Source organism: Salvia splendens, chromosome 10 (assembly GCF_004379255.2).
Source record: "Salvia splendens isolate huo1 chromosome 10, SspV2, whole genome shotgun sequence".
Classification (NCBI taxonomy): domain Eukaryota; kingdom Viridiplantae; phylum Streptophyta; class Magnoliopsida; order Lamiales; family Lamiaceae; genus Salvia; species Salvia splendens.
In genome coordinates, this window is record NC_056041.1 from 19,315,483 (window position 1) to 19,328,149 (window position 12,667).

At 37.0% G+C, this 12,667-nt stretch overlaps 1 protein-coding gene across 1 annotated transcript; it reads left to right on the top strand.

The window, feature by feature from the left end:
- Positions 1-8,012: 8,012 nt before the first annotated feature.
- On the top strand, positions 8,013-9,841 carry LOC121750525 (protein DETOXIFICATION 49-like). Its single transcript, XM_042145076.1, has one exon. It carries the CDS (start codon positions 8,044-8,046, stop codon positions 9,571-9,573), a length of 1,530 nt encoding a protein of 509 aa, XP_042001010.1. The 5' UTR covers positions 8,013-8,043; the 3' UTR covers positions 9,574-9,841.
- Positions 9,842-12,667: the final 2,826 nt, after the last annotated feature.

Sequence of the window (12,667 nt, forward strand, 5' to 3'; positions counted from 1 at the left end):
GCACAGATTTTAAGAAATTTTAAGATAAAGTGGGTAGAAGAAAATTAGTGGAATATGAGTCTTACTTGTATATATTAGCTTTAAATTAAATGATATGTGAGTGGAATGTGGGACCTCTTAATTTACCATTTATAGTAATAATAAACCGAGACTCCTATTAACAGATAGACCAAAATGAAAAACGGAACTCCTATTCGCGGACGGAGAGAGTACTTCCTACCTAGCTATACACAAAATCACTTTTATTTATAGAAACAATACTTTTATTTATAAGAGTGAACTACAAAATTGAAAATAATAAGATTTAGTAAGTGCATCATTGAAATAGTATTAGATTGACAAAGTTAAAAATGTGAAAAGACAAAATTGTCCAGCAGCCCAAAAGAGCATTTTTGGATAATCAAAAATAGTCAAAATGACATTTTTGAAATAAACCCTTAGTTTAGGGATATTTGACGATATTTTTAAAGTTCAAAGACTATGAACGAGATAAACACATAGTTCAAGGACCATTTTTGTAGTTTAATTTATTTATAAAAACGTCAAACTCTAGAATAATTACTTTCATACGGAGTATAAATTAGCAAATAGCAATAACTTGTAATACAATTACTTGTATCTATAAAATCTGTCGGTATTTTTTTTTGAACTCATAGTGATGAAAGCACCCACAACTATTTTATTTATGTAATACATTGATAAAAATATGAAGAAAATTGGAGAAGAATAGATTATATTAGTACTACTCTCTCCGTCCCATAAAATTATGGGCATTGAATGTGACACGAGAATTAAGACAAAATTGGTAAAGTAAAAGAGATGATGAATGAGAATGGTATGGGTAAAGTAAGAGAGAGGAGGGGAATGATATTTAAAGTAGAACTAATGGATAGTAGGACTTACATTATTTAAATGATATAACTTTTCAAAAATAGAATGCACATATTTTTGTGGGACGGATAAAAATGGAAAGTGCACATATTTTTATGGGACTGAGGGAGTATGTTTTTTGTGTTAAAATACATAGATAAAAAATGTGAAAATAGTATAACAAAATCAAATAAAAAAAATAGTATAACAAAATCAAATAAAAATAAAAATACTTCCTCCGTCCCTCAAATATTGTCCCACTTTGACCCGGCACGGATTTTAAGAAATGTAATGAAAAGTGAGTTGAAAAAATTAGTGGAATGTGAGTCCTACTTTTATATATTAGTTTTATAATAAAATGTGAGCATGAATGAGTTAGGGGAATATGAGGTTCATTACCAAAAATGGTAAAAAGTGCAATGAGACAAACTTTGTGGGACATACGGAAATGGAAAAATGGGACAAACTTTCAGGGGCGGAGGGAGTAGTATAACAAAATCAAATATAAATAAGTATAACAAAATCAAATAAAAATAAAAATAAAAATAAAAATAAAAAATAGTACTCCCTCCGTCCACAAAAAATAGAACACAGTTTCCTTTTTTGGACGTCCACCAAAATTAGAACACAATCAAAAATGGAAAGTTTTCAACTACACTATAACCCCACACATCATTTTATTTACCACTTATGCCATTAGAATTAAAACTTAATTTTCTATTTAGCCTCATAATTTCTGACTCGTAAACTAATTACCCCAACTAATTAATTACCCCAACCCACCCAATTCCTAAACCTAAATTAATCGTGCCCTATCTAAAATTGAGATTGAAACATCTTCATCTTCGTCTTCATCTACATCTTCATCCTTCACGTCGCTCTCATCCTCCCTCTTCTGCTCGATCCATCTTCTCAATGGAGTCCGAAATGGAAACCGTCGTTCCGGATACACCCCCTAGTCGGCAGCGCAGCCGTAGCCCTCAGCAACGATTCCATCGAAATGTAAATCGAAGTTTGTTTCGAAGACCTGCTGTAAACCCTAGTCACGCTCGTGAACGTTTCGAGTCAGATCCAAACGGTGGTGGTGCCGGAGACGAGTTGGAAACGGTGGTGCAGGAAACGGTCCTTCCGTGCGACGAATTGAACGCGGTGGTGCCGGAGATGAGTCATCTGCTTGACGACTCTGACATGGTGGTGCCGGAGTTGGTGGTGTCGTTTGACGAATCTGAGACATTATCCTCCACATCCGAGACTGTAATCCTTGATTCTCGGCCGAGAACAGTGCGCCCTAAGTCGGATAAAGTTTTCCTCGAACTTCTGGCGATATTTTGTCCGGCAGTTTTGACACTTGATCTCTAATCAGGTGACTATCTTGCTATATCTGTCGATATATTGTCCTTGGTGTGCAATGCTGGTTGTATTTAATGTGTTGCGTCTGAATGTGACTGTCCTATGAATGTGTTACATTTGTTGGATGAATGTTTTGCATTTGTTGGATCATTGTGTTGGGGCAGAATCTGAATTTGAATGTCAATGATGCAATTCTGTATGAATATCTTGTGTTGTCTAATTTAGAAGTCACCCTGTGGAATTACATTTCATTCCATATGTTTGGAGGCTTGCAAATAAGCATCACACTAGTTGACTTGGTTTGTGTAAACAATTTAAGAACAATTTCTCATACTCATTTCAAACATTAAATCCAAATCTATTAATTACGTCAATTTCCAAAATGAAATGAAAATTTCAAACCATCTTCAATTTTCCATAAGAAACTACTTCATGCAAATTTCCAACCATTAGTGCAATTTCCCAACCGTTAAAGCAGTTTTCCAACCCTGGATACAATTTTCCATTTCCAAAAATGAAAATTTGAAGTTAATTTGTTGAATTTAATTATAGTCATTGATCCTAGTTCCTAATTAAATATACTTGTGTTACCTAACACAATTAAACACTACTAATAATATGGACCCCACATTCCACTAACACTACTTCTCTCTTACTTTTTCTCCTTCTCTCTTATTTTTTTCCCTTCTCTCTTACTTTACCAATTCTACATTAAAACCCGTGCCGTTTACAAAGTGTTCTATTTTTAAAGGACGGAGGGAGTATAACAAAATCTAATATAACGTGACAATAAAACAACGTATTGTTTGGACAAAACGCTGTTTGTATAGAGTGTTGATTAAAATGACACTGATTAATCTGAAACAACGTGATTTTGTGCTCCATTATTTTGACTATTGTGAAAGAATTGCGAATTATAAAAAAATTACTATGATTTTATATTCTCATTTCAAAAGTTATGGAACAAAATAGAATTTCAATGAAAAATTAAGATTTACATGACAATTATCTCTTATTATTATTGACTACTTTTTATGGTGGCCCATGTCAACCAATTATTTTAATGGATTTATTAATTTATTGGATACTCATATAACACTTTATAAAATATATATGAACACAAAATTAAGAATGAAATTCACAAAATTATAGTACTTGATCTTTATAGGTGTACCGTGTAGTATATGTGTTGTGTATTGCAATTGTAACCGGACATTTATGTCATGGCACATGATTAACATCTTCACAATGAGGCAAAGCACACACTAAAATCATAAATGTTCAAAGAGCATTATGAAAAATGACACACTTTCAACTTTTCGTAATTAAGAATGAGGAAGTGGCATCATCTTAGTGGGTTGGTTAAGTCCTAGTAGTTAATTTGGTTTCTAGTTTGTTTGACGATTATAAGTTATAACTCCGCAAAATAATAAAAGAAAATAAAAAATAGAAAAACAGCTTCTAGTTATCGAAGAAACTAACGTGGCTTGATATGATTGGTAAAAAACAAATTCGGGGGGTTAATTTGTTGAAGAAGTCGTGATAGTTGATTTATTAATGGTTTCTAGTGTTCTTTTTCGACACTTTTGATTAATTAGATTGACAAATGATGTCGTGCAGTGTAAAACATTGTTGCTAGCACTTTCGAGTTTGATTTTTGAAGAAGATCAATAATAGGTCATCCATTACATATTTTATTCCTTAGAGATCAACGCCAATAGGCGGGCCTCACGTCACCCCTTGACCTTTTGCAAATCTCTGCTTTTGCTCGCGCTTTTCACATTACTTTATATTATGCATTATTTTAATTGTAAAATTAAAATATGAGGGAACTATATACAACGTGAAATTACTTTATTAAAAATAAAAAATTATAAGTTCTAAAAGTTGAAAAATTACAAATCCTAAAATCAAAATATTGAAAAAAGTTCATTCATTCTGGAAAATGTTGGTGGGTTTTCAAACATTTTCGATCACGTCTTCTTAGAGGCGAGCTCGGATATACCTCTATGGTCGTGGTCTACCCGAGGCATCAGTGACGGTTGTTTGTCGAGCAATCTCGTTCTCTATTGCTTTTTGAATTGCATGTATGACCACAATGACAATTTCAATAGCATAATCGACAATCTCATTCTCATTCATAATTAGATCCATTTTTCAAGAGAAATAAATTTTGTGAGAGAATATTGAGGAAATGAATCCATTTTCCAATAGAAATAAATTTTGTGAGAGACAATTGAGGAAATGAATGTGAATTATGGATGCTTTTGTAGAGTTTTGAATTTGAAAAAAACTATTACTCCCCCGTACCACTTTAAGAGCCCCATTTGAGTTTGTGCGTTGTATTTCTTGGTCACCAAGTCCAAAAACATTCAGAATTTCTAGTTAGTGCTGATGATGGAGTCCTCAGAAACGTCGATGTAGAACTTCGCCTAAGTCAATGACTCTTCAGGGTTATACTTCCTCGGTGTGACCTTACTCACCGGTTTCTAGTCATTGCCCTGGCCTATTCCCAGGCTTACAGTTGTCCCCATCTCACTTATTTCGTAGTCATCAATGCTCACCCCCTCTACTTCAAATGGACTTGGCAAAACAATATTTGGGTCGACTTCCCAAGGTGCTCTCTACTCCCAACCTTTGGATTAGATAAATTTGTAAATCTCATGTAATTGTTCATAGTGGTTTAAAAGCTCGCTGTGATCCATTACTCGTTGCTCGTTGAATGAATTTGAAAGAGGTTAAGAGTGACCGAGTTGTGAAATAAGAAGTGAAGAAGGCTATGTATTTTATACTCCCTCCGTTCCATAGTAATGGAGGCGTTTCTTTTCGGCACGGAGATTAAGAAAAATTGTGTTAGGTGAGTTAAGTAAAGAGAGAATAAAGTGGAAAATGAAAAAGGTAGAGAGATGAAGAAGAGAGAAAAAAGTAAGAGAGAGTAAAGTAGGTGTGGAAAATTGTGTTGACTTTTACTACAAAGGGAAAATGACTCTATTACTATAGAATGTACCAAATTGGCAAAATGACTATATTACTATGAAACGGAGGGAGTAGTTTTTTGAATTGAAAGATAAAATAAAAATTAAAACCACTCCTAACCCCCATCCCCTGTTACGTCATGAAGCTTGCAGCGGCGGCTTTACCAGTCCGGCAGCCCTCCTGGCGCACGTCCCCGCCCACGGTGCCGCCACCCATCAAGGTGGATGCTGTTAGAGCATTTACAACAATTCCAGTTTTTTTCCGTCTCCATCTGCAATGGAACAACACTACATGATCTTAGGCAGCTTATTGTTTGTAGTTAAAACATATTGTTTGTAGTTAAAACATAAATAAATGTAAGAATATTTCAAATTACTGTAAAAATATAACTGAAGCCACTATATATTAGTCTAATGGATCACTCCTCTTATTACCAATTAATTTCACTATGAATTCATATTAATTTCTATCATGATATCAGAGCAGGTCATCGAATGTGGACTAAATTTTACTGACCCAACAGTATATCTAGGATTTTAATTTAATAGAGAGTTGATCCAATTCAATCAGAAAAAAGTTCAACTATCTCCAAAGTACACCTCGAAGGATTTGAGAAAACAAACAATTAAAAACATAAATCAATATCCCAAATCAATGTAAAAAGAAAAAGTGAAATCAATATATAAAATTTAATGGACCACTCATTTTATCCCAATTAGCTTTAAGATATAATCTTATTAATTTCTACAATTGAAACTGATCACCGCGTCAGAGGCTCATAAGGCTTATTTGGCTGTTGGAAGCTCGCTAGCCTTATTTGGCTGTTGACCACTCGCAAGCCTGTATTTTCTCGATTTTTGTTAAATTTATTATTTTTTATTATCAAAAATAGTAAAAAATGTAGGAGTGTTAATTAATTGGTGATGGGGTGGAGGGAATAAATTAGTGTATTGATTTAAACACGCACACTATTGGGTGATGGCTATTACGCACAAAAAAATTGGAATATATCTACTCAAAATGAATGGAGTAGAAATGAAATAGAATAAATATCATTATCATCATTATTATTAGTGATTAAACTATCCAGAATACAAAAATTTAATTAATCTTGATTCTGCGCAATCTCATTGTGAAGGGGATAAGCTATATATCTTTCCAAACTCATATTCCAGACAGATAAATATATTTTGCCACGTCTTGTTAAAGTAATGTAAAAGGAATAAGGTTGGATGGTTATAGACTGACAATTATTCACCATTGGAAGTTAAAGCATGCAAAAATTTCCACTTCTGGAAACAAAAACTAAAACAAATACAGTATAATGCTTCCACACGTTTATAAGACCAGACCATTATACCTTAAAATCATCTATTTAGAAATTTTGAGCCCACATTGTTTGTTGGATCTATGGACCAGACCACTTTTAGTGTGTGTGTTGTGTGAACTCCACTTGTACTTTATTCAGTCTACTAGTCTACTGTACAATCATTGACCACTAATATTGTACATTTGCACAATTCTACTACATAAACTAATTTAGTCACACATAAGTTTCCATTTTGGGTTGACACAATCAAATAGCTGTTGATTGACTGGTTATGTTATGTCCACAGCCGGTGTATTCTCCACTTCAATATTATCATTGGTCCACTTGTTTTCATTTATGAATTTGAGCTGCAATTCTCATTACCACTTGTGTAATGCACTTTTTTGTTTTGTTTTTTTTTTACCTAAAATGAGAGACCATTGAAGAAAGAAAGTTCGATTCTACTTCCAATTTCAGTATAAGCTGTTGGATGGGGTCTTCAATTCCTTGATCTTCTGTCGTCTTATTCTAAAGCTCAATCAACATAAAATATGGTAAAAAATTATATCTATATGGTTTGTGAACTTGGAATGATAAATATAGGTGGAGAAGGAAATTTCATGTAAACAAAATATAAAAAACTAGAAAAACAACAAAATTAATGTTGTCAATTTTTTAGCCCTGCTCCATGGGACGGACCACAAGGTGCAGACGATGTGGAGTCGCTGTCCATAGGCCAAAGATACATGTTGGCTGTAGCCATGGTCACACGATTCTCATTTCGTTTTCGCCCATGGACTCGTTTTGAGCTGTACTTCAACCTTACAAAGTCCAATGTTGTCGATGCTGACCACATTCATCAGTAATTTAGTTCTAACTTGTAATTTCAAGAGATAACAAAAAGTAAGCTTGAAACTACTAAAAATTGAATAACGGCGAAAGCATTTGGATATAGATGGTGCGACACTTTCGGTGAATGAAGATGAAATTGAATAAATCCTTTCCTTCTTTTTGTCAGCATGGATCAAATCCACGACTGCTTGGGCCCAATACTAACCATTGCGATTGCTTCGGCCGACCTCTAAAACCGCATGTATTTCACACTTTCAATTCTCCCTTTTCTATCTTTCCATGACCCAAGTCACACTTTATATTTTATATATATTGTTCACACCTATTCTTTTAAATCTCCATAAACATCAGTTATCAGTTAATCCAAGGGCTATAGTCTTCTAGAAGATTCCAAGTGGCTAGTTGTGAAAGATTCAATATAATTGTGGGTACATGAACAAATACAAGATGATAAAGTCGGGTCAAGAAAGGTAGAAATCCAAATTTACGACTCTAGAATCTAAGTTGTAGTATTAAAAAAAACATCTCCGCACACGCACACACATAGTAGTTTGAGTTTCGCCTGCCGCTAACGACACGCACATAGCCGTTCATGCTCCCTATATATATACCTCACTCCCCTCCCTTGTGAATTCCCCTCCAACTCTCTCTCTCTCTCTCTCTCTCTCTCTCTCTCTCTGCCCAAAATGTGCCAACAAAGCACCAACACGAAATGCAACTCTCCATCAAAATCACCCCAAGAACCCGACATCTTGACCAGCTTGATCCCCAAACCCCAGCAGCAGCAACAGCCGACCGCGGAGAAGGCCGTCAAGGAGGCCTTCTCCCTCGGCCGCATCGCCTTCCCCATGATCCTCACGGGCCTCCTCCTCTACTCCCGCTCCATGATCTCAATGCTCTTCCTAGGCCGCCTCAGTGACCTCGCCCTCGCCGGCGGCTCCCTCGCCGTAGGCTTCGCCAACATCACCGGCTACTCCATCCTCTCCGGCCTCGCTGTCGGCATGGAGCCCATCTGCGGCCAGGCCTTCGGCGCCAAGAAATACACCCTCCTCGGCCTCGCCCTCCAGCGCACCGTCCTCCTCCTCCTCCTCGTCTCCCTCCCCATTTCCCTCCTCTGGCTCAACATGGACCGCATCCTCCTCCTCTTCGGCCAAGACCCCGCCATCGCAGCCCAAGCCCAGACCTACCTCCTCTACTCCATACCCGATTTATTCGCTCAATCACTCCTCCACCCTCTCCGGATTTATCTCCGGAGCCAGTCAATAACCCTGCCGCTGACGTTATGCGCCGCGGCATCCATCCTCCTCCACGTCCCAATCAACTACCTTTTAGTCACCAAGCTCGGACTTGGCATCCAGGGAGTCGCGCTGGGCTCCATCTGGACTAACTTCAACGTTGTCGTTTTGCTCATGATATATTTAATCATCTCCCAGAGGTGCGCCCAGACATGGGGCGGCTTCACCAGGGAATGCCTCACCGGATGGAAATCCCTCCTCAACCTCGCCATTCCGAGCTGCATTTCCGTCTGCTTGGAATGGTGGTGGTACGAGATCATGATCCTCCTCTGCGGCCTTCTCCTCAGCCCGAAAGCCACCGTCGCATCAATGGGAATCCTCATCCAAACCACTTCATTAATCTACATATTCCCTTCCTCCCTCAGCTTCAGCGTCTCGACAAGAGTCGGGAACGAGGTCGGGGCACGGAGGCCGGGCCGGGCCAAATTCGCGGCGCTCACCGGGCTCTCCCTTAGCTTCTTAATGGGCTTCTCGGCCCTCTTCTTCGCGGTGGCTGTGAGGAAGGTGTGGGCCCGTATGTTCACCGACGACGAGGAGATTATCGCGCTGACGTCACTCGTGCTCCCGATAATCGGGCTGTGCGAGCTGGGAAACTGCCCGCAGACGACGGGGTGCGGGGTGCTGAGGGGCACGGCCCGGCCCAAGGTGGGGGCGAATATCAACTTGGGATGCTTCTATCTGGTGGGGATGCCGGTGGCGGTCGGCCTGGCTTTCTACTGCAAAATGGACTTTGAGGGCCTGTGGATCGGGCTTCTCGCGGCCCAGGCTTCGTGTATGATCACAATGATGGTGGTGCTGCTGAGAACGGATTGGGAATTCGAGGCCCGGAGAGCGGAGGAACTCACCGGAGAATATGACGATCAACAATCTGATCATCATCATAAGCTGATAACAGAAAACCAACAAGATTGTCTCTGTTGATTTTTTTTTCTTTTTTAATTTCTTCTAGGAGTATAGCTAGATATCGTATGACTACATAGAATAATTATCACTGATTTTTTTTTCCATACTATTGAAATGTAAATTGGATGGAGAAGCAGAGGAAGGGTAGTTTAGATATGATATTTTTCAGGTAAGGGTAAGGATGTAACTTCGCGTTGCTTATTAGTGGGATTCAATTAATTTGACAACGATGATAATTTTTTGAATATCACGAGGGAAAGCAATGAACCGTACACTTAATTTGTTATGACTGTCATATATTATTTCGTACTTCTATTTGTTTCATCTTGTCTGGAACTATTTCCTCTATCCCGACTAAGATAACACGTTTCTTAGTCGACATGAAATTTTAGTTGTTGGTTAATATATTTAATTGGAGAGTGAAAAATGTGAGTATGGGTATTAATTAAACGAAGAAAGAAATAAAATTAAATATTTAATTATAATAGAGAGAAAGTTTCTAAATATAGAAATTGTTAACTTATTTAGAATAAATTAAAAAAATGTGTCATCTTAAGTGAAACAAAAGGAATACACTATTTAACTATAGATTTAGACATAAAAAAATTGAATTCTAGTAGATTCCATTTCCACGAAGGGTTATTATTATTTTCATGCAAATACTTCTGTGATATATTTGCATAATTCCACTTAAGAAAAAAAAACCATGTTTATGACCTTTGACCCTTGAAATTAAGGATTTGATAACGATTACATTGAGGACTCGACAGCCAACATTGTTGAGGATGTCTAACTAATTAATTTGAGGAAGACTTGAATATTCTCAACAAGTACTTTTCCAATAACGAAACAAAAAAGACGAATGGAAGAATGGACAAAGAGTTTGATTTCAAACAAAGATTTGTGTATTTTTGACCTTGTATTTGGCTTAGCACTACTCATTCACATTAATAACAAAAATTTTAAGTTTTTACTATCCTTTTAAAATTGGAAAAATTATCATTTAAATCACAACTTTCGGTTAACTTGTAGTCAATTCTATATTTTATAAAATTAGATAATTAAATCATAATTTTACCTTTCTCAATTGCTCATTACAATTGTTCTATATTTAGTTAAATTCTATATAAATTTAGCATTACTCTATATTATAATGATCGTTTTAAATGATTATTATATAATTAGTGAAAATATAATGACGAAAAATACAAAAGCGACACCAAATGTCATCAACTTTTTAACTATATATATCCAATACATGGAACCTTGCATCTTAATTTCATTATTATATGATTATGTGCAATTGTGCATATATACAGTTAAAGTGCACATACTTTAAAAAAAGAGATATAATAATAATTAAAATATATGTAGCGTGATACAATTGTAGAAATTTTATTAGTTACATAAATTAAATTAGTTAGTAAAGGCACATATTTAGTTTCTTTATCTTTGCTAACACTCATGTGAAATAAGGGGTTCATGTTCTACTCCATATCTATCTCATCGAGTAAAAACTACCTTTGAAAATCCTTCTAACAACTTTTCGTAGTGACAAATTAAGATCAAATTTGAGGTCATATCATGGGAATCAACAAGATCCGATTCTCTTCGAGTAATTTAACGTTACGAAATTTGCTAAATGGTCCCATCATGAAGCTAAAGAATGAAGCAAGAACCATGCAAATACGCATATATTCTCTCTCCTTGAGGCATGCGAATCTTTACTATTCTTGGAAATATTGTTTTCTAGAACCACAATTTGTACATGCACCATAAAAATAATGTTATCTTTGTACTTCTTCCAAGAGAAATATCGCGTAGAAATAAGATGAAAGAATGAGAGGAAGATTTATTGGTCCACGCTCAACATCAAAACTATAAAATCATATTCCCAACTTGCCTAAATTTCACATACTTCTAGGGTGGAAGTCAAGCGAATCTAATTAATTATTCACAATTTCACATAATCGAAAGATATCTTCTCTTTCTTTCTCAGACCAACTTGCTAGTCACCTTAAGTTTCTTTATGGAAATAACATGGCATTTGCCTAAATTCACAATTTTCATCCGACTCTAATTCATTAATTATAATTTAAATTGTGTTTTCTATGTGAAAATACGTTTTCCCCAATCTAACCTTCAAAACGAGCCAAACCTAGGCTTTAAAAACATGCAAAATTCATGTCATGAGACTTGTGGAAAACGAATGTAGGATTCAAGGGTTCGATACATAGATTCAATGTTGTCGATCTGTTCGATTCATATGCTCTTTATATGTCTCTAGCATTGGTAGGACTACCAATAAATTAGATTAAGTCTTATGTCTAAATACATTACCTATGGTCCATACGCTATGGATTATCCTCTATCATCAGGGTGTCCCTCAAATGTCTAGTGTTTAATTCCCTAATAACCTATGATCTAAGTCTTCATGCAAAATCTCAATCCTCCTGGATTCTATTCATAATCATATTAATTGTATTTATGTCTAACTTAAATATTTGGTCCGCCGATTAATCTAATTATGTTCATGTTCATTCACGAGGTAACTAATCATTTGAATGGCTATAGAACAAGATCAACTAAGAGTGTCCACAATGGGGGAGCCGCGGCCCGCGGCTCAGCGCGCGGCCCGCGGCTCAGCGCGCGGCCCCCCATTGCAAAGGCCGAGAGCCGGGGCGGTGAGGCGAGAAGCGTGGCTGAGCCACGGCCGCGGCCTTCACGCGGCTGAGCCGTGTGAGCCGCGGCCCTCCCATTGCAAGCGGCGCGAATCGCGGCTGGGCCGCGGAAATTAGTTTTTTTTTTTTTAATTTTCGAAATTTTGTTATAAATATACACTCTCACTTTCATTTTTTCACTTCATTCTACACTTCAAATCCCTTCATTTTACACTCTCAAACACTACAAAAAATGCAAGGTGGAGATGGTAATTCCCCGGGGTATGGAGACTCGGGATACGGCAACTTCCCCAATCAGACGTGGAGTCCGCACTCGCCCCAATTCCGGGTCCAGCCATCCCAGCAGAGGAACTTGGTTCGCCAACCATCGGGGTTCGGGGACTACCGACCGAATATGGACGAGATCAACAACCCATCCCAGCAATTCCAAT

Excerpts from the sequence above, each read along its gene's own strand:
- LOC121750525 (XM_042145076.1), top strand. The coding sequence starts at position 8,044 with ATGTGCCAACAAAGCACCAACACGAAATGCAACTCTCCATCAAAATCA.